The following is a 24,160-nucleotide window of genomic DNA, read 5'->3' as shown; positions in this document are numbered from 1 at the left end:
GTTAATTATTTGTCATTTGTACTGACGTATTTAATAATGCTGACGTAATACTTAATTTTTGTAGAATTTGAGAATTTGTTAGTGTAGAAAAAGATGCTTGTCACTTTGCAATTTACAGGGAGCAATTTTTTAATAGAAATAGTTTAACAACTTTTAAACGAAAACGTCATTTTTGACATGTGACAGATATCTAACAATCTTAAAATATATACTCGTTTATAATTCTTTACATTTATTTTAGTACTCCTTTTTATGCAAGCCTTCTAAGTTATACCATTTATCGTCCTACTAGGAATCATAACCTAGGACTCCAAGCCATGCTATGTAACAATAAAGACAGATTTGATTGGTCGTAATTAAGTTACAAAATAAACAGTATCGATTCACGCACTGTAAACATTGAATAATTTTTTAAATATCAGTTAAATTTAATAATTAATCTTCAAAATGGATCATTGACACATGTATGAGGTAAAATCTTACGTTTACTGAGTAATAATAATAACTAAATGGTATTACTATCACCAATTGCAAACTCAAAACCGCTTAAACATTGTTTAAGCGGTAAACCGCCGTGTTTGTTAAACAGAAATTACGCAATGACAAATGATATTAATATTAAACAATAAACCAGTTGTAACTGGTTCGTCATGTGTTTAATTAAATAAAAATTAGCAATTTTCCCAGAAGCATGTTACCGTGTAACGGAAAATATAACTGTTTGGCGTTCCAACGCCGTACAGTGTTTGCGTTCCAGTTGCTACGATAATCTCATAACTTAACATATACAGGTTACTGGGCTAAACGGAACGGGCATTCCATTTGGAATTGAGGAAAAACGCTTACTTACCTTCCTCTATACCAACGTCAGAAGTAATTGAATTTGTTCTTTATACCTTGGACATTTACACTACCAGAAGGGTTAACGGCCTTTTAAGAAGTGGTACGCTCTTTTCTTGATTAAGTTAAGTTTAATCAGTTCGGAGTTATAACTTCTGCGTTAGCTCATTTGTTAATTCTTTTTATAATTATACAGTTTTTAAAACCCTGAATAGGAAATATAGAAAAGCGCTGAAAACCCCTTTCAACTATTAAAATATGTATAATTAATGTTTTGAGTATATTTGTTAAGCAATTTAAAACAGAATATTAACTCTAGACGAAGGTCATAAAACTCCGCCGGCATTTTATGACTTTATTTCTTATAGCAAATATTGACGGAAATATTTTTTGTATAATAAAATTATCTGATATTATTATAATAGTATGTATTTTTATCACAAGCGTATGGCGCCATACGATTCGTAAATTATCGTAGATTTTAATTTTAAAAGATCTTGTATGTATATAGATGGAAAAAAATATAATATTATTAAAATATATTTAAGTCAAGTTTTAATATTGTATCAATACATTGACATCGCCAAATCAGAAAATTATTTTCTCTCTCATGACCAAAAATACTAAATTATTTAAAGAAAATTGTAACGACTCTGTCGAAGTTTTTACGCGTAATAGAAACTGCATGTCATCAACGATTGTATCATGGAAATCATTGTTAAATCAGCGACAATCAGTAATTTTCTATGGTTATAAGAAGTAAACCAGCAAAAAGGTGAAACTTGGAAACGTCTCTTGAAAACTAACGTCTCAGAAGAAATTTTCACACAATGCCTGTGAGAATTCGTTAAGATATTCACGTTGAAGATTTATTGCGTAATCATAATACGGTACGATAATATTTAAATGACGTGTGTGTAGAGAAAATTGTAACATTTATTAATCTAATTTGTAAACAGGAAAAGTCGAAATTGAACTAAGAAATTTGAGAAATCGTTAAATTATTCACGTTGAGGATTTATTGCATAATCATAATACTTTAAGTTAATATTTAAATAACATAAATGTGGATAAAATTATAACATTTATTACTCTAATTTGTAAACAGGAAAAGTGGAAATTGAATAAGGAAATTAGAGAATTCGTTAAATTTACATTGAAGATTTATTCGATAAACATAATGCGGTACGAACTAAATAGTGAACTTAAATGATATTTTTATTGCTATTTAAGCGATAATTGAATTGTACAAATAACGCTAAATGTATGTACTACATATATCCAACTAACTTGCTGCTGCGTTGTAGACTATCAACGATGATACAGTTGTCCATCGCAAGAGTTTTTAGGTTTCGGTACAAAATATCCGTAGGTGCTTAGATAAGTCCAGAATATGGCCACTTTATTTATTTATGAATTAAAGTTTACCACATCATACATAATATAGCTATGGTACTAGTTACAAATTCTTTTATCTGAAATGTATGGCTTCATATAAACTTTACAAAAAAACAAATAAAAAAAAAATACAATTAAAATATGTATGTACAAAATAAAATAAAAATACGAGATTTTTTTTGCCAAGCAGAAAAAACATCATATTTTGTACGATTTTCTCGTTATAATCAATTCATATATGGAACAAAACTGTATTTGAGTCGTACGTACGTTTATAACATAAAAATCTAATAGCTCTGCAAACATTGCTACAGTTGATGTCTTGTAAATTTTTGTTCGGACAAGATTAAGCACTTTACGTTCCCTTCAAAGATTGTTTATCGACAATTATGCCAATTAAAGTTTAGCATGGGCTGGTTGCATGAACGGCTACATAGGAGACACCTCACGCGAGCCGTCATTGTTCTGCCAATTTAATGACTACACCGGACTGCCATTGAATTTTATTTATGACCCTTGTAAATATAATCTTTACACAGTATAAAAATAATTTTCACAATTTTTATGATTTTATCTTTTAACGATACCAATTATAATTAATCTCTCATAGTTTACAACAGAATTTCTCGGAAAATTCCCCAGTGTTTACAGCTTTTAATGTATGCATTTCTGTTTCTTCACAAAGCTTGTAAATACAACGAAAATAAATGCATAGACTGGTATCATTCTTAATTTATTTAAATTTAGTGTATCTTGGTACATTTTCTTATTGAAAGTAAATTTCATTAAATTTTATTTAATTCTTTAAAGTCCAACAAAGCACCTGCGAGCCCCCTGACATTGAGTGTCCATGGTCCAATACCAAGGTCATTTAATATTTTGTGAGCCTCTCAGTTAAACGTTTATAATTATTTTTTATAACTATTTAAAATATATTAAACTGTCTTATTAAATTTTTGGTGAGCTATTCATTTTCGTGACCGGCAATTTTTAAATAAGCTTCTAAATCGTTTTAGAACAATATATAAAAATAGGAAAGCTTTTTGATTATTACGGCAATTTATTTCTGCATAAGTGAATGAAGTTCAAGTTGCATTAGTTCGCAACGACTCTAGCAATGAATTCTTCCTATAATTCAATTAGGTTATTTAGTTTAACATCGTAAGAAAACCTACATTATTTAGAATCCGCAACATACTGTCATATATATACAATACGGATACATAACAAACATAACATAGTTATAGTTCGCAGAAATGAAAATCAACTTAACTATATTTTTTGTGGTGTTAGTGATATAAACAAGAAATACGAAGGTACAAAAATCGGATTTCTTGTTTACTTTTTTCTTACTAGGGTTGCCTCGAAGAGATCACGTTTGATGCAACAGAGTTTTAATTAATAAATATTAATTCACCGGAGCCTGACATCCTATCTGTGTGTTAATAAAGATTTTGATTTTCTAAGAAATATAGGACAACCGTGGATGATGAGATTGGAGTGGGTAGGTCTAGTTACTTAAATTCAGGTGGTACTAGAGAAGGGTCAAGTTAAAAGTACCCATGAAGTAGATGAAGTCAGAGCGGTATGTCAGGAATCTAGCCAGGGGAGATAAAAGGCGTAATAATATAAATAAAATTATTATCTTCTCTTGATTATCCCTTATTGAGGTTTATAATGACTTGCTACATTGGTCAATATTTTTTAAATAAATGTGATTCGAAAACCAAGTATATTCGCCTAGATATTCTAGGTTTAGTTAAATTTCATTTATCTAAGAGATCGCAAATGTGCAAAAAGAGACGAAAACACAATTCGTGACGGTTTGCTACAATTTAGGTTAATGATTGAAGTGATAAACTTTTTCATGTTCAATTTGTATAGCAATGTGCTTTAATGTACTGTACTTTACATATACTTGTACTAAAATAACATGTATTTTTTTATTGTTTTGTCTATTTAGCGTAAGATTATAAAAACCTTTTTTTTTTCGCCCATTATATATTAGGTTCATTTACTTATGTCTTTCGTAAATTTCAATTTCTTTTCAAACTTGTTTTAACTTTTAAGTTATGTCAAATCGAAATCGTTATCAAGTGGTGTCAAATGTATTATCAGTTGTTTTGTTGATGGTCAAATCCGTGCAAATATCATAGTATAAAGTCCTTTCCCATTTCGGATAAATTAATATTATCATCATTATGGTGACTGAATGGTTAAAGTCATTAGATTATGCTGAAGTTGAGGATCTTTTGATGTACCCTAGATAAAGCTGCACGCACCGCACTGTTACCTACACACACACACACACACACAAATACACACACACACACACACTCACCACACATTTCTTTCATTTCATGAATCACAGAAATCACAACTACATGGTACGAAAATCTTTTTGCTATGGAAGAGCGTGGCCTTCTAACACAGGTGTTTTTACACTTAATTGAGGGTCGCAACCATGGAATGTTTTTTTTGTACCGTTTTTGAAGAAATAAAATATTTTTCATTTTTTCATTTTTCATTATAAAAACAATTGTTTTTTTTATTCCACAGACTAGATGCAATATTTTACATTCTTCGAAACTCTGTCTTATATCTTATGTTACGTAACCTACACGTACAATTTTAATCTTCTAATCCTAGATACGATAAAATTGGTTAAATTAGACGCCAATGAACTGGCCGAAGCAAAGATAATGATAGAGCGCGAGGCGAAAATTATAAGGATTACTTGAAGTAGGTAATTTTAAGGTTAGTTATGCGCCTGAGAATAACACCATTATAATAATTATCCAATTAGGAAAATCATACATCCGTACTGAGACCATATTTTAGAATAGTCGTAGGAATCGAATTGAAGATATTTTTTTTAATCGAGGCAAACGACTGAAGGTTCATCTGATGTTAACTTACACGGACGCCCAAACAGTACATAAGGTTCGCAAGTACGTTGCTTTTTAAGAATTGGTACGTTTTTCTATTAAAGGACCATAAGTTTTTTGGACCCTAATAATTGGTTCAGAATCAGTGGGCAGCTCATTCCACATAGTGCGTAAATACGCTGTGTCCGGCTTTAGGCCTCTTGTTGAACTTGTGCGACTTGCAAATTTGTATTCAAATGCCTAATCGTCCACCTTCGTATATTTGATTCGTCAAATCAAAGTTAGGAACGTTTGTTATTTGAATTTTATAAAGAACAATATCTTATATCTATATAGCTGGCGTTATGTATATATATTATATTATCTACATATTATAATAATTTATATAGCTGGCGCATTCGCAGAGTTGGCGGTAAGTAATAAACAGCTTAAACATAAAAATCTTTCCTCCAACTTTAATTTTATTCCCTTTGGAGTAGAGACTCTTAGACTGCGGGATTCAAATGCACAGGCGGTAATTAAAGATTTAAGTTGGCACCTGGTAGATAGTATCACTGACCCCAGAGCTGATACTGTCCTCGTACAATAACTAAGCTATTGAGCGAGGAAATGTCTCCAGCATTAACACTGCTAGAGGAACCAAACTCAAATTTCAACTTAAATTTCTTTTAATTTTCATTGTTGTTATTATTAATATAGCTCTTTCTTAAACCGACAAAGGATTCTAAATAAAATAAAAATTAAATGTAAAGTAGAAAGTACAATTGTGCATACAAGTCCATTATCTATATACTTTGGCATTATCTTTAGACGTATCTAAAATCACTCTCGCTATGCTTTGCTCCGCCGCCAGTGATGTCTCTGTACGGACATCGGAATGAAGATGGCTAGATAAATGCCTGCATTCCGAACTCTACCAAATACATTTATAAAGCATTATTCTCACGTCCCGCAATATATCAGTAGGTACTTTGAGATAACTAAGAATATTGTATATAAGTACTGTTTATTTGAGTGTTGGTAATAAAAAAAATAGTACAAACATTTGGTGATTTGTGAATGTGCCGATCAACTCAGAATTACAACGTAATAAAATCTCTTCAAAGGAAGAGATGTAAGCAAGAATAGGATGCATGATAATCGGCTACCTTCATTGAATAAGATAGTGATCAACTAGTAGTTGGATAGGCCGGCAACGATCTCGCGAGCCCAGAGTATTAACTATCAGGTGAGCTCCTGCCAGTTTGTCCCCACGTATATTAACAACAAATATATTTTTGTTTGGAAAAATAAAAAAGGGTCTACTCTTACGCTGATATGCTTTTATTACATGACAATTACTGTAAACATGCGGCCCTAGCCTGTAATATAGTATATGCCCTCTTGCTAAGGTCACTTACTATAATCTACTAGGATTGGAAAGTCATTACAGATTTCGGTCAGTGGAATCGGGACGCACGCGATAAAAACTTTCACTCACCTAATTGAAACATAGGGCTTTGCGTATAACGGTCAAACATTCAAATTGGTTTTGATGTCTGTGGGAAATTGCTCCCATAGTCTCATAGACGAAAGAAAAAAAATTGAATTTGGAAAACAATACAATACTAAACCATGTACGATGCGGACATTAGTTCTGATAGTTTAGATGGTCCTTATGAAAAGCGACATATTTTTTTAGTCGTGATCGGTATAGCTATAGCAAGCAAAATATATATATATATATATAGGATATATTTTGCTATAATATATATATATAATAGCAAAATATATCCAAAAATTTATATCAAACCTTATGGTAGCCATATTCGACCCAGGTACCTTAGTAAAATAAAAAATAAGAGACTGTAAAGTGTGGTAAACTTTGCAAATATCCAGATAGCCCACTTCGATTAGACACAGTAACACAATTAAACCTATATCTTGCAGTTAAATATGGCCTCGCTTGAGATCTCTATCTGTATTCAACTAAATGCGGCATTATGTTCTTTTGCTTTTGAAAAAATTATCAAATAAAGAAGTAAGATCATTGTGATAAATTGAAAATATTACGAGAAATTTTATATTTAATTTTACACAAAAGCTTACTTTGTTTGACCAATTTACATGAATAGCTTTAAAGCCCGTGGCTTAAAAGATAATCTGCATTGTGTGTGTTCCAGGTCTTCTATATATATATAACGAAGTCATGGAGCATTTGTCCCAGAAGAAATTACGAATACTTTCCACTAAAAGAATTTTTGTTCCAGTGTGCGCCAAAATGTGGCGTGCGGTTCTGCTAACGAGCCTGGTGTTTCACCAAGGGTATGGAGTACCCAACCGAGTGGTGGACGTCACCACAACCTGTGATAAAAGCTCCATAAGTATCCACGTCGCCATGGAGCAACCGTTCAAGGGACTCGTTTTTAGCAAGGACTTTTCAAGGGAATGTCGTGTACAAGGTATGTAAAAACATTTAGGAACGCTGTTTTTCAATAGAACATAACCATTAACTGATACCGTCACCCATGGACACACACAATACCAGAGAGCGTTACCGGCCATTTAAGAATTACGTACGGTACGTTCTTTTCTTGAAGGACTCTAAGTCGAATTGGTTGGAAAATACTTCGAAACAATATAATATTATAATTATATACAAAAGTAAATAGAAGCATATAAAGTTTTATTTATTTATTTACACTTCGTTACGTAATAAGTAAACGAAGTGAAAAATATAAAGTATGCATTGGGCGGCTTTATGGCTAGCAAGCGATCTCTTCCAGGCAACCTGAAAGTGAAAGAAGTGCAGAAACAAATCTTATAAAAGATATAGAATCACCAACCTTATACAAAAAGTAATAATAAAATAAACTAAAAAACTAATTTCACGGATTCATTAATTGCGATGCAATACAAAATAATAAGAAATACAAGAATTATAAAAATCACAATTGAGCAGGATAGGATATGGTTTAGAAAAATTATGTAGAAGAGTTATTAGGGAGGAGACAATCGTTTGGAGTCGGGCACCCTGCGGAGAGCCTAAACGAATTGCCTAAGAAGGATGAGCTCAAATTGAGTGTTTAATTTAATATTATATAATACTAGCGACCCGCCCCGGCTTCGCACGGGTGCAATGCTGATACTAAATACACTACAGAAAATCTGTGAACGTTGTATATAAAAATGTGGGTTATCCATAAGAGATAGACATATACCATCACGGACTTTTCTGTAGACCTTTTCAATGTGTACAATACTTAGTACATTATTTTGATAAAACTCGATGGGTTCAGCCTGCGTTTGCAATGTAAGCGGAAAAAATGTAATTATTTACGACATCACATTAGAAACCTCAAAAATAACAGTATTTCTCTTTAAATAATAATAATAATTTTCTATTTAATGGATGTCATTATACATATAAACCTTCCTCTTGAATCACTCTATCTATTAAAAAAAACCGCATCAAAAGCCGTTGCGTAGTTTCAAAGATTTAAGCATACAAAGGGACATAGGGACAGAGAAAGCGACTTTGTTTTATACTATGTAGTGAAGTAACAGTAATTTTAATACATAATAATATTTTCTAAAACGTCGCGATATGAATATCGGTACACCTTAATTTATTTTTCAAATAACATATATAAAATGTATATTTCAGGGCAAAGACAAAAGACAGTTTCCATTAATCTACCCTCAAACGCCTGTGGTGTAAGAACCTCGACTCTGAATACGACAGTCAATGAACCGGATGACGAAGAGGATCTATACTATAATGTAGAGCTGGTGGTGCAGATGGATAGACAGCTGCAACAGTCCACAGATCAAGATCTTATTGTTAGGTATGTTTCGGAATTTTCTCATTTATAAATGTATTAGAGCAATTTGTGGAGCAAACTGTATTGATAGTTGCAAACTTCTATTTAAGAAACTCAAAATGTTATGTCTTCCATGTATTTATATTTTAGAAATATCCTTATTCGTGCACAGAAATATACTTCCGACTAGAGTCTTTAAATAGCGACTTAGTGCATTACTTTTGGAAAAAAAATCTTTTTCTTCTTCTTCAAGTTCCTCTCCATTACTGGAGTTTTCTGAAACGCGTCTTGTCCTGCGCCAGATGCAGCTAAAAGGAAGCAGGCAGGAAAAAAATTACTATTCAATAAATGATTATTTGCGTGAGACATTGTAATTGATACAAATTAAATAAAGTATACGATACAGATAATGTAAAAATTGACTCTGACTAATAATATAAAATGTAAATTAAGATAAATTTGCGCGCCACTGTGTGTGGCAGAATATGCGAACGACTTACGATTGTACCACCTTAACATTTTGTACCATGTTCTTGTAATAAATAAATTATTATTATTATGTTCAAAGAAATTAATAAATTAGTTCAGAATCAGTCTTAAACAATTCTGGCGTTTTTCATTATCACGCCTCTTTCGCTAAGAGAAAGGAAGAGACTGCAAATCTCCACTTGCCACGGTCCTGACGTACCTATCTCGCTTTATCCACTTTGATGACATTCATGTTCATCGGTTATAAATAACTTGTAGTAATTACTTAAGTTTTATCCAATAGGCTAGTTAAAAAGAGTCTAGATAAATAGTGCACAAAGAAGAGCAACATACTATATGCATTGGAAAGCATCAATAAAGATCTTTTCTATTTATCAATTTTTATTTAATATTATTACTTAACGTGAAAATATTGTCGATACTTTATTATAAAAAAAGCACTTTGCATTTATTTTAAGCACAAAAGACTGCTAACGGTCAATTTCATACAAATACTTACAGATATATAAAATTAATGAAAAACACATCAAATCATTAAAGCTGTATATTTTATAGACACAAATAAAAATGTGATTTCCATATGGGGGGTACATTTGTCCACTTTACAACAAATACATAATTTATCCAATTACAATAAATTGTAATTACAGGTGTAAATTACAACGGCGAGCAGTGAAAATTAACAGCGCGGCGCTGGAGAACGTCATATCTTCACATTTACGGGAGATGAACGCTCCAGATAAGAAAGCGAGGTAATTGTCTTAAATCTTAATTATCTAAAATCTTAATTAAACATAATATACGATTTTGTATGAGTCGGGAATAAAGTAGTATATTTATTTGTAAAAACATCGGAGGTGAGTCAGCTAGTGTAGTCTACGTGGGTGTTAGCTGTCTTGTTCTCCTAACCCTCTCAGCAGCAGGATTTTTTAAGTCCAGTCCCAAATACCAATAAATAACCAAGGACTAGTTGACCAAGCGTACAAAAAAGTATGATATACGAACCTCAATAAACTGTAATGTTATGAATTATTTTTAGCTATCAGCTAAAAACAATTACAATAATTTGTAAGGGAGATGTGATAACTAATATGATAAATAATACATATAGATTAAAAAAACTCAAGATAATTAAATTATAAATATTCTTGCTATTAGGACTGGTCGAAATCGTCAAGGTTGGGATAATCCAGTGGAGATGGAGCAGAGAGAGTGGTTGCTTGATTCAGCACGCGCCTGGATGGAGCTGGCTCCAACTATCGCTGGGTCAGAACCAGCTACCGTTGAAGTTGGACAACCTACTAGACTATTGATCCAGTGCACTCTACCAGGTATTATATAATGTTTTACAATTATTACTAAGTTATTGTATCTATTATAAAAAATATTTAAAATTTTAACATCCAAGGGGATGGTAAAATAGTTTTCTAAGGAGAAAAAGGAGAAAATCTGACTGAAAGTACATTCTTGAGAGTCTATAGCCGCTTTGCCTATTTATGAAAAGGAATGCATTAAATATATATTTTTTATTTTTATTATGTAAGTTTCGCAACTCAATAGATCTTTATGAGGCTCGCGTAAATTAACAATAAACAATGTTTAAAGATATGTCTGAACTAGCTGTAATAATTGGTTTGTGGATAAAAAATAATACTTTGTATTTAAATTTAACTATTAAACATATTACAGTATTTTAATTTGTCTACAACTATTTCAAAAACTAAATTATTGTATCTCCTCGACTTTGACATCCACAGATATTACAAATTTATAGCAGGCCTTTAATTAAATTAAAACACTATTTGCAGTTGGAATAGGTCTGCGTGTAACGAACTGCATAGCGCACGATGGCTTAGGAGAAGCGTCCCAAAAATTGCTGGACGAAGCCGGATGTCCCATTGACGAGACAATCTTCAACAAACCAACGCTACACCGACATCACAAGGGAACAGAAATAGACTTTAACGATCTGGAGCCAGTTGACACAATAAGAAACACACAGGAGAATGATCAACTGAAAATCGCTAAATCCGATCCAGAACTAATGTTCAAGAATTTTATGACATATCAACATGCAATCACGACATTTGCGGCGTTCAAATTTCCGGACAGAGCGAAGCTACATTTGACCTGTGGGATAGAACTGTGCAAGGGCCAATGTCCTGAAATTGATTGTAAGGCCCTGATGAAGCCTCAGAGGACGAAAGAGGGATTAGTGCGGAAGGCTCGACTGGATAAGGAGGCTAAAGGAAATGTCATAGATCGATTGGAGGTTTACAATAGCATAGAGGTTTTGGCGCCTAACATTGAGTTGGAGGATGAGGCATCCATAAGAGGTAAATGCTTTTTATGAAATAAAGAAAACAGGTTATATATATAGCACAGGTTTCCTGGAAAAAAATCTCTTATAATTATTACCTTTTTTTTGGTATATTTTATTAACATGACTGTTATAAATAATAGAAATAGATCGTTTATTTGCAGAGAAATAAGTACATTCAACTATTTAAATGACATTCTAATATCATATTATTTATTATAATGTCTTAATAATAACAGCAATAGTTAAGTTATTTATAATTATTGTCAAAACCTATTGTCTATATTCTCACCCACACTATTAAGACATCTTTAATTTAAAAATTTAGTCACCTTCCTCTGAAAGCAATACAAAGCAGTGTTCAATAACTTCTGGGAAGATGGTTTAATATTTGACAAAATGTCATGATGTTAAATATTAGGCTTTAGTATTTTTTTAAATACATCGTACTGCAACAAGCAAGCACCCTGCAAGCGCTAGATATTGTATTTATTCGATTTACCTTAACATTTACATCCTCCTAATACTCAAAGGAATAAATTAAATGAAGTATATTTATTTCAGGTTCAAGAAGATCGGAGGGAAAAGAAGAATTTGTGCGAGGATTCTCACCGGGAGACAAAACAATTTGTTTGTCACCGGGTAAAATGGCTCTTGCGTTTTGCGTTTTAGGAGTTATCTTTCTATGTGCTATTGCGGTCGCATTTGCTTCGTTAGTGCGAGCGAGACGGCGAACCAGCCGAGAACAGGCCCATACATCTCTCTCTTTCTACACTGGCAGTAAGAGCGTCTTCTCTTCTAGTCAGAGTTCCAGTTCTGGATTAAGTGGAAGTAAATTGCTACTCACTGATAGTCCTTACATGGACCACCATTCATCGTCCAGCAATAATTGGCCATATCCAAGACCGTTTTGACATTTGAAATATGTTTAAAAACTATAAACGTCATTTGTCAATACGTACAGTTAATACTCTGGATTTACAAAAAATTAATATTTAATTTAAAACGAGATTAGCCGTTAAATAATTTAATCGAATCATCGAAATCTAGTGATTTTTATTTATCGTCACAAATTACTATTTTTATATTTTTGTTATGATATTTAGTCAACTTGTTAGTCGGTTTTCATACGATGACACATAATCTTGGTACTATTTTAGTAAGTATTCCACATATTCCTAAACGGATTCAAATAAGTACAGAAACCCTGTTCAAGAGAGAAGTTTTTGTATGGAAAAAAATAGACGGGAATTTAAAGGATTGGTGTAGTACGTTATAAAATCTTATTAAGTTGTTTAACTCAAAATAACATTTGTACTTTTTTAATAGGATATTAGAGAACAGGTCAAAAATAGCATATTTTTTCATGAATGTTATTCATGAATCAAATAATGTCACAGTGCAAAGGCTATTTTTGTGTCTATTTTTATAATTTAAAAATATTAAACTATTAAATGTTTTGTCCTTGTCACTATTACATGCAATAAAAGACAAAACACAATCTAAAGTACGGTAATTTAGATTAATTATTATTAAAACTATAAGACTGGTTTTATACATTTTATCTAAATATATTATTTTTATATTATATACAACCTATTGAAATTTATATGTACCTTCACTTACTTTTAAGTTATTTTAGTTTTATTTATTGTTTTTGAGGAAGTGCTTTTGTTGGTCAATGCCCTGGTTATGGATTAGTAGGTAAGGTATTAAAAATAAATAATTATAAGATGATAACATTAGCTCTTCCTCGAATAAATTAAGATATATACTGATATTGTGATACTTTATGAATTTTTTACATCAACAATGTATTTAATGCAAATAAATAACTACAAACTGACTGCTTCTTTATTATTTTATACATTTCAAGCCCACAGTGATTCTAAGGTTTGATTCCCATAATATTTTATGTTTCTTTAGGTTACGCACACAAAAATGTTAATGTAGGAAACATTTTATATTATATGTTATTTTTTCCCTAACATTTTTAGCTATGTATGAGGATCTAAAGAATCATAAAATTCCCTTGTAGAAGAATGGACAGTGAAACGATTTGAAATTGGCATAATTTACGGAACATGATAACGACGGCTTAACAATTAAAATACGAAAAAGACTACCATTAGAGCGATTCAGGCTACATATATGTATTCAAATAAGAGCGCGGCCACACGATGCGGTGCGGCGCCGGAGCGGTGCTGCAACGTCATCCTACATACAATTTACTATATCATGCCACACGACACGATGTGGCACCGCGCCTGACTTGTGACCTGCGATACGCTGCAAGGTGGAATAAAATATTATCTCGAAGCTCGAAATAATTGCAGTGCGGCGCCGGCATCGCATCGTGTGGCCGCGCTCTAACGCGTTAAATCTACTGCTAAATGCCTGCCATCAAGTGTCATTTTATTAAAACAACATGATAAAATATTACACACTTTGCCTAGCTCTACTGTATTTACTTACTACGTTTACGAGATGGCGCTTATCGAAGTTTTACTAAATCTGTCAAATTATATTCATAAGAAATATATAATTTAACATGTATGTTACAAAATATATATATATGTATAACTGAGTCACTTAAATAATGTTAAATATTAAAAAAAATGTTTTGTGAAATTTGGGATCTTTCTCTTTATTATTGACAATTGACAACAGCAAGTTACCATAGACTAGTATTTTTTTGCCCAAAATTCTATGCCGGTGCATGACATCACCCAGTCCAAAGATTAAGAAAATATAAGGAAAAATTATTTATGTACTTCTGTTAAAGAAATTAAGTGAATAGAAAATTTAAAAAAATATCTACCTAGTAGGTATTAAAGCATTCTTTAATAATATGACTTTGTAGAAAAGTACAGACTGTTTCTAACTTAAAGACCAGGGTTCTCATGCTTAATCCAATATTTATTATATATAGGTAGCAAACAACTTTTATAAAACTTACAAAACCATATGTAAATTATATGTATTTATAAAGAATTCCGTTCATAGTAATTCTTTGTTAATACCCTACTAAAATTTAAATACTTTTAAATTTTACTCTAAGTTTTGTTGATGGATAAATTACTTTACCATATTTCAAGATTAAAATTATTACAGAAATGCTGTGAAAAAAAAAATTGTTTACTATCGGTTGTTATACTAGGTTTTATCATCTTTGTTAAATGACACATCTACCTGAGCGAAATTTTCATAATCTATGATAATATGGGCGGTGAGGTGATGCTATGCGACGGTCGAATCTTTTGCCTTGCCTTTGAAGCCGTGTTCGTACTCGTATTCACGGATGATAAAAAGAACTGTATGTGAAAAATAATTATTTATGAATGCAAGAAGTGATTGTTTATGTAACTTAAATCGTATATCTTGTAGAAACTGTGATAGTGCTACTTTTTGATCGGGGTTTCTAGGAAGCCTCAAAGTGCGGTATTTGTGAACTGTGAAAAGAATTAGGTACCAGCTGCAAGAAAAACATTCCTGGATTTAATTTTGGCAGGTATGTCAATATACACCTCTTACTTTCTTTTATTTCTAAATAAATGTCGATAAACGGGGTTCAAATTCCAAATGGTACCTGTTACCGCTGCTGGGACATCCATATATAATCTTAATGAATCATCTTATAATCCAAAGAGGACCATTAAATTTCTTACGCTTAATCATGAAAATATAGGCTGCCACAAATTTAATAACTTGCATGCACCAGATATCGATAAGTAGGTATCGTAGATATGACTATCAGTCTAATTGATAAAATAATTGTTGTACCACACCCAGATAACCTGTCTTTTAGATGGTAGTTCCGTTTTTACTGACCCAAATAAAGTAGGTGTTATGTATTGTAAAAATTTGGATAAATCCTATAAGATATGTAATGTAACCAACTGGATTGTATGCTAATAAACTACTTAAGCCCAGTTTCTTATTCTCCATCCATTAAGTTTCAGAAATAAAGTAAAACTTATGTAAACTTTTGAAAATCATTTATAATTATTATTTAACAAATAAATATTTTGGCCCTAAAATGTCTAGAAGCTGTAGATAACAATCATTATCTTTACTTATTAAGTTGAATGAGGTGTGAATGTTGCTGTGTGCAAGTACACTTCTCACAATTATGCTGCAAGGTAATAATAATTATATCACGCAATATATGTATTTATTTTAAAAATTAAATGCACAATTAGAAATGCAACCATTGTTTTCAATGGCACTTTCAGGCTTTGAAAACATAGAACATGCATGGATACAGGTCAAATAAATCCTGTGTTCAACTAAACATATGAAATAATTGTTTAAACTTTGTGTGACTGTAAGGCTTAACCTAATATTAGGATGAATCAGTTCCTAGTATGGGACCTGCCTCATTGGGAGTTTATGTAACTGCTCTGCTACTAAATATGGAACTTTGTATACTAATTAGTGCTATGATTTACACCTTTTTATTTAATAATATTCTACCCTTAAACCACTCTAAGGGTTAGTTCCTTATTCAATTGTAGAGAATAACTCATACAATTATGAATGAAATATTTTTCCTTCAATATGTTTTAATACTTATGCATTCAGGATGAATTTTAATGTGATGATAGGATATACTGTCATTCGCTATAACTAAGAGCACTTATGTGTTTGTAATGTTGAGTGCAAATTTATATCAAGGTTGAAGACTTTCATGATGTCATTTGATGACCATACCCTGTGTTATGTACTGTACATTTTGTGTGGGTCTGACAGTAAAAACATGTCATTATTTTTTAACTGCCCTGTTCTATATTTAAGTACTTACTGGTCTGGCTGTATATATATATTGTAGAAAACATTTATTGATAATTTACTACATATTTATGATGACCAAATTGTATTAAACGTAGGTGGTAGGAATAAAATCTAAAATCTTTATTTAGTGCATATAATGATACTAGCAACTGATTACACTTTACATATTTACATCTAAATGCAGCTAGTCTTATATAAACTTCAGTTTAGATACTTTTATTAAAAAATACCTACGAAAAGAAACTGAACAACTTTTTAGTATCAGAAAAATTAGAACATATGATAATGATCTAAAATTCAATTTGTTACTTAAATGTTTTTTAATGGTAATTTAATACACAACAGACAAATACAAATTATCTCAAGGCTTTAACTACATAATGCATTGGTAGTAATGATGACACTAGATGTTTGGAATGCATAATCAATGATAAGGTATAAAACATTATTTTGTTAGAATTCATTGTATTTAGTTTGAAATTTGTACTATTTGTTTGGATTTATCATGTAGGCACAGAAACATTAGTATAACGCCAATAGGTAAGGTAAAAATAATAAAAATCACATTATATCATATATTCACTCTGTGCATAGTGTTATTTTCATTCAAACTTTGGACATCACTCAATATCTAGGAATCTCAATATGAAACAAATAATTTTAGATGTCTATTGCTTGTTCCGTATTTAAATTTAGGAAAGTAATGGCATAAATCTTTCATCAATAAATATAATAAGCTACATTCTGATACTAATATATAAGTTGAATTTGCTTATGATCAACCATGCTTCATTCATAATACTAATAAAGTCTAAGCAAATATAAAGAGAAAACTTTAATATTTGAAGTTAAATTAAAATAATATTCGTAATTCAGATAATATAATGCTTAGTTGGTGATTCATGAAGTCATAAGTCAAGGCAACATTAATAATTTTAATTTTGTAACCTTGAATCCAAGTTAAGTTAAATAAACATTACAATAGAAATTATAAAACGAAAATTATATTTACAGAGGCTTAACTTGTCGTGTTTTGACGTAATTTTAAAGGATTCGAATGTCCGAGGGTGACGGTTGAACTGTGTAGGCCTGGGGTGAGTGGGTGGGAGGGGCTTGCGTGAAATAGGGATATGCGGCGCCGGGAGTCCCGATCGATACCGCGAAGTTGGCTCCGCAGAAAACGCGTTGGACCGTGTGCGCCGCTCGTGTTGTGTTCCGATAGCCGAAAGTTGTTCTGTGTTTCTGTTTTGGATTTGAGATGTTATAGTCGCTATTGGTATGTTTCAATTTTATTATTCGGTAATGCAAAATTTCAATGCAAGTCTAAAGCGAGGCGTTGTAGGTGATGTTAGGTCTTTCAAGACGAAGACTTAAAAAAAAATTGTAGCTGAAACTGAAAAACTGATTTTATCTGTATAATAAAATTGTGTTGCAAAAATTATAGACATATCACAAATCAGGATGTTTTCTCCACGCCCAGGTGACCTAGAAAACTGGGAATTTAGGTATAGAGAGCAGGCGCGGACGTTAGACAGATAAATTAGATTTTATAGTTCCCGTATCTCGTCTGATGGGCATAGATGGGGTCAATTAATATAACCGCAGAGAAGTTGATACTTCAAGCATTGTTTCATTAATTGAGCAAGGAGGCAATGGAGAATTTATTTTAGGGATGTTGAAGTCAGGTTTAAGTAAAACTAAAGAAACCTGAAGTTGTAAAGTTCATATTGTTACTATTAAACTTAAATGAGTCGATTTTTTACTTTACATTTGAAGTTTTAGACCAAACAATTTTTTCAAGGTTCATGTTGTATAATAATGAAAATTAAATTCTGTTCATTTAATTATTTACTGCATCTGGAAAATCTTTTGGCACAGAACTCCTACTTATGATAATATAATTAAGTAATAGAAACAGTTTTGGGCGTGTACTTTTTAAACCATAAAAACTTAATACATAGTTGCGTTGATATATGTATAGATCTATAAATATTACAATAACGTAATTACATAGAAAATATTAAATTATATGTAATATACCATATAGACCATGCCCTTATAGATTGCTCTCCAAAATGTAGTACATACAATTATTTTAATGGCATTTTAGTTCATTGCTCGTATAGTTTTCTATGTGATCTCCCACAGAGAAACATGAATAATGTTTGTGTTATCAGTTTATATGAAGTAGTTGGTTATCTTTTCAGTTAAATGAAAAAAATCAATATTCTTACGTAAGTTCTTAAAGTTAAAAGCATAGTAGTTTGTTTGAAAAGTTTATTTTCTGTTTCTATTACTGCGTATGCAACGCGATATATTCAAAAATATTGTGAACTCAGCTGCAAAGCACTGTAGTCATTGTTTTAAGTATCGTATGACGTTTACAAGACCCCTTTGCATTATGTATGGCTGCCTTTCTGACAGAACAAGTCTTAAAGCAGTCTGACCAAAATTGGTTGCACTCAATTAAGTAATTACTTTATTTATGTATACAGTATCGCTCCAATGGACTCCTAAGACTGTCCAATACCAATTTATGCCTCAGGCTTGAGTTTTTATATAAATCTGCGAGGTTTACTCGACTGGTAAAATCAGATAGAAGGTTAGCCGTGTAAGCCTAATATTACCAACTGGTTGAGACTGTATTAGTACTTTAATATCAAAATATACAGAGTTAAAGCGGTTAAGGTACATTGCCAAGGGGACCAAACTTTTTAATTTGTTTTGATTTTCATTTTAATTATTACTCTGTAGGTTAAGAAAAATGCGTTAATTAAATAAATTTTATTGAAGAATAACACGGTTAAAATATCAATAAAGCAGTAAGTAGTTGGGCTTCAGTGTGCAACTCTCGTCGATCCCTGGCATTGCACCAATGGAATTTCTTTCTATGTGCTTATTTAATATTCGCTCAGACAGGAGGAAAACATTGTGTGTAAATCGGCTTGCCTTAGACCCAAAAAGTCGAGGGCGTGTGTCAGGCACAGGATTGGCAAATGATCATGAAACAAGTGCAGACATTTGGTGCCCAGATCTAAAAAGGTTGAACTAATGATGAACTACAACTGATTCATATATAAAGATTATGGCAATAAACATAGACAATGTAATACTAAACAGATTACCTAAATGATAAAATGCAATATATTAATTTGTTATGACCTATTTAAGATTAATTGTAAGATAATTCGTTGCATTCAGGTCATTCAGCGCGCAAGGTTCACAAGTTGAGTTCATTTATATTTATCTTAAACATCTACGTCAGCTGAGAATGAGCTTTGGCCGTCTGAGGAATGATGAGTGGATTTCGTAATGGTTAATGTTTGCTTCCATTGTGTGAAGTTTAATTATAGATAGATTTTAAATCGCATTCGTAGTTTAATGGGTTACGTAGAACACTGGAGGTCACATGAGACCTTGGTTTGCGTAGCGTAATCATACAGTGAAAGCGTTTTATGATAGACCTGCTAGCAAATGAAAATCGCACTAACAGTAGTGTGTAAGGTGGAGTTAGTTTACCCACTTAGACACGCATTTGGTCCGTAGTGTGTCCTGTCTAATTAAGCGAGGCTAGCTCCTTTCAGAAGCTTGGACGTTCCCTGAGCAATTAGCTTCGTAGCGCACCGACCTCACGGTTCCACGGATTTCGTTCGGATGCCACACCCATACATTCCAAGATTAGTGAATGACAGCCTTTGCACATGTCTGTCGCGTCAAGGAGAAAGGGATGTTTGGATAGAGAAGAGCGTGGCAGATCGTGGCCCGTAATTGTCCTTATCATAATTTTGAGAGTATTTCTCTTAGGCGTAGAAATCGCTGTGTCACTAGCGGGTTTACTGCAGCAGTCCGAGCGACGTTGATTATGGATTTCGGATCTTTGGCGAATTCAAGTTCGCACTTGCGAGAAGGGCAAGGAAGGAGCGGGAATAGTCTAGTCGGCAGGATTCCGCACCCTGACTGCAAGGAGATTCCCTGAGTCATTTTATCTACTGTAGGGTACAGGGTAGGGTAGGCCTATAGTGCACGGGGAAACTCTAGTTGTGTAGTTAAAGATATAAGCATACAAGCGGAAAAAAACGCTACATTTAAATACTACGAACTTATTTGTCAAATTTGTTTCAATGTTTGAAGCTCGCTTAAATAAAGTAAAATGTGGTTTTTCAATAATTGCACATTAGTTTTAGAATATTATAATTTCAGTTAAGTTTTTCAAACGACTGACAAAAATTATAGATTTAATGACAATGTAGGCTGACTGTATTACGTGTAACCAATCTACGGGTTCCCAATTTATCTCTTTCGGCTTGTGTTTGACCCAACAATTGACCTTATATGACTATGACGTAATACGCGTTTTTATGAATTGATACAAACGCTTTGAATAGAGGCGTTTTATGTGGGATAAGTATTATTCATAATTGTTTGTCTATGGAAAAAAAACTTGTGAAACGTATTTGACGTAAACGATTTCTATAAGAGCATAGAAATTATATATAAGCATGCAGTCGGGAATAACATTGCTACATTTACAGTATAGATATTTTTTATCGCATTTAATCAGTTATCGGCCAATAACATGGAGATTATATATCTTTAGATGATTTATACTTTTAAATATCACAGTTGAAACAATATGGCTGTGCTATTAAATAAATGTCGGTTGATTTAATTTTTATATAACTTACGTTGCCAGAAGGCGCGTTGCCAGCCTTTTAGTGGTACGCTTTTTTTTCGAAGGACCCTAAACCGACAACCCACATAGTAATGATGCGCGGGAAAATCTGCCTTTAATTAAGCGTTTGTGGAACAGGTGACGCTAGTCCTTTTTTTAAGTGCAGAATTAATAACTAGATTTTGCAACGTAAACACAGTAAGAGAACTGAGAGTGAACCTAAACTCAAATCAATCAAAGTCTTGCTGAGTTCTGATTCCCTACTAAGGAGGAGTCAGAAAAACGGCTGTAAGGTCTGTAACTGTAAGGCCAAGAACGTAGCGTGAGCAATTACTACAGAGTCCAAGCATGTTCGTTATATTGAAGAAAGTATTTGAAATAGAAGTGATAAATTTACATAATAATAACCCAAAGTGTGGCCCTTTCACGGTTGAGTAACGCCGAGTTAATTGCACTAACAAAAGGGTCAAGCAAGCGGAGAAAGCTTCGAGCATTCTTGTTCTGGGTTTAAAGAAGCATTGTACTAGTCGACTTGCGTTGAGATCATTCTAGAATCTGTATTTCAAAAAGTATATAAAAACTTAATAATTTGTTCTCACGAATTCGTCCATTGTTTATCAAGGTGTATTTTAATTTTAAATAACTAAGTACAAAATTCGGTTGAAAATTAAAGATCAAGTCGAAAACAGTGTGATACGAAGCCATACTAAAATAACAGACTCACTCAAAAAAAGTTAATTTGGAAGTGGTCCCGTCACATTGCCCAGTATGTGATGACAGATGGGTCGAAAATACTAAGGGTATTTTGGAATGGTCGTGGGTGAAAAAGAGTGGTCACCAAAAACCTTAAATAGCCTAAAAATTAATCGCATTAATATAAGTAGAAGAGATAGCGGGGAAAGATTGGAAAATAGTAAGGAAGTTGAGAGACAAATGGATGAATTTGGTAGATGCCTTCACTCCCTGGGAAGTCGTGTACAAACATTTAATTTAATAACAACTTCATATACTATACTATAGTACTGGATTATAGGCTTTTTTATGAGTACAGAATGTTTTTCTCTCTCTTTGGCCATGTTTAAATCATAAAAACGTTTGTAATATTGTAACAAGTACACAGAAAAGAATATACCAAAGTCACAGCGACTAACCAAAACCAACCTTCTCAGATAAATGGTCAGGTAGAACGATAAATGAGTGCATAATTGAACTAGAACCAATAAAAGAAAATTTCTTACACTTACCACTTTTCCGGATAATCTTCTAATATGTATTGATTTATTAAAACCAAAAATTTTCCTTATTTAGATTATAGAATTCTGACCGCTGCAGTGACGCTGACGTGACGTTATCCATACTGAGATTAATTTTAAGTTAGTTGATTGGTTTCCACTGTTTCTATGTTAACCTGACCTACATTAAGTTATTAACTGTATATTGGAGCCAGTGATGCCTAACGTAGACGACCTTTTGTTCAGTTAATGGCTTAACCTTTATAAATATCTGTTGGGTTGAATAGAAATTGCACAGAAACATGGGAGAGGAGTTACTGAACTGAGAATACTCTAATGAATACATACCTTCGAATTAGATGTATATGAATAATAGTAGATTTAAGTAAAATAATTCTAAATTTTGTATTAAATTTCTAACAAAATTTTATAAAGAGTTTTCACAAAACAGAAACAAAACAAAAAAATCATTTATTCATATAGTACACTTACATAATGTATACTTATGAACGTCAAAAAAGAATTCATTAAGTAAATGATTCTAATTTTACATTTACTGCCAGTTCTCAAATCAAGGGCGTAGAACTCACGATAAGTTTCGACAGTTAAGTTACCTTGGGGTATAGCAAAACCTAAGTTTATTACATTGAACTGCCATTGAACGGCGATTTCCAAATATTTGAAATGAAATTTAATAAGAAACTAAAAACTAACAAAATATAATTTTACTCAGAAAGAGATAAGCGCATTTAGGTGATACACTAACATAGTCAACACGTATATGGAAACATAAATTTAAATAGAAATAAAAATTAAACTCGCTATAATACCGAGAGTATTTTGTACAGACCAGCAAAGTTATAAAGGTTACCGAAAACCAGTGGAGCCCGAGGTTGCAATTAAATTTTATATTCCGATGGTGAGTCCTGAATCCTGCTCTATTGGTGTCAATGAACTCGGATCCAGTTCATGTCTTCGCTGGCTCACGTACCGCTCTCTGTCCATAGTAAAACATTTCCGATATTACATAATGTTTCACTACTTAATATATGTGTAGATTTATTTGTTCTATAATATTATTTTTTTGTTGACTCCGATTGTATTTAATGTATAGTTTAAATTGTTTCGAACTTATAATAGCAAAACTATATGTCGACTAAAGATAGATAGAGATAGATAATTGTTACCATGTTTACGGTCTCTTTTTTTCACAGTAAATGAATTAGGTAACTGCGGCCTCTTTCTTTCGTGCTGTCTCTTTCTATTACAGCGTAAATAGGATGACTTCACAAAAACAAAAAAAAAAAGGATTTTAATTGAAACAGAGTTTATTCTTTTAGTTTACAAAAAGGTTTTATATTACCTTTATAATATGTAACTCGCTATTCTATAATTAGATTTTTTAAAATTATTTAGATAAATTTAATCATGATACACCGCTTGATAGAGTAATGTGCCGGTTGTTATGCAGCAATTGTTAGTAATCAATTGTTGTATGTCGGCTATTGTGTATGTTTGTCTCTAAGGGACTGTTACGTAAATGCGAACTTCCTTGTTATTTTTATAACTTATGACAGCATTATACCGTTTGTATTAATGATTCTGAACGTTTTATTTTCTTCTGTCTTAAATCATTAATTATGTTAATTGTATCAGACGAGGTATTAATCCTAGCGGATTAAGACCCAGACAGTTGTATTGAAAGGTTTGTACTTTTGCGTGTC

At 32.2% G+C, this 24,160-nt stretch overlaps 2 protein-coding genes across 11 annotated transcripts in view; both read left to right on the top strand.

Annotated features, from left to right (window-relative positions):
* The window catches only part of LOC111001314, a 35,254-nt gene extending 21,683 nt beyond the window's left edge, over positions 1-13,571 (top strand). Inside the window, exons 2-7 of the mRNA XM_022271178.2 lie at positions 7,376-7,567; positions 8,773-8,953; positions 10,069-10,170; positions 10,577-10,749; positions 11,227-11,754; positions 12,303-13,571. Of these exons, the coding sequence (XP_022126870.2) occupies positions 7,387-7,567; positions 8,773-8,953; positions 10,069-10,170; positions 10,577-10,749; positions 11,227-11,754; positions 12,303-12,652 (1,515 nt within the window). The 5' untranslated portion in view covers positions 7,376-7,386 and the 3' untranslated portion in view covers positions 12,653-13,571. The remainder of the gene's footprint in view (positions 1-7,375; positions 7,568-8,772; positions 8,954-10,068; positions 10,171-10,576; positions 10,750-11,226; positions 11,755-12,302) is intronic.
* Positions 13,572-14,953: 1,382 nt separating this feature from the next.
* Positions 14,954-24,160, top strand: part of LOC111001309 (spectrin beta chain) — a 63,453-nt gene continuing 54,246 nt past the window's right edge. For 8 of the 10 annotated variants that reach the window (XM_045632336.1, XM_045632333.1, XM_045632334.1 and 5 more), the window contains exon 1: positions 14,955-15,249. The gene's annotated coding sequence lies outside the window, so the exon portion shown is untranslated. Of the gene's footprint in view, positions 15,250-17,696; positions 17,809-24,160 lie in introns of those variants that run through there. The other 2 variants (XM_045632325.1, XM_045632327.1) reach the window with 2 other exon arrangements.

Source organism: Pieris rapae, chromosome 19, assembly GCF_905147795.1.
Source record: "Pieris rapae chromosome 19, ilPieRapa1.1, whole genome shotgun sequence".
In the NCBI taxonomy this organism is placed as follows: Eukaryota; Metazoa; Arthropoda; class Insecta; order Lepidoptera; family Pieridae; genus Pieris; species Pieris rapae.
This window is presented reverse-complemented; position numbering and strand designations above follow the sequence as displayed.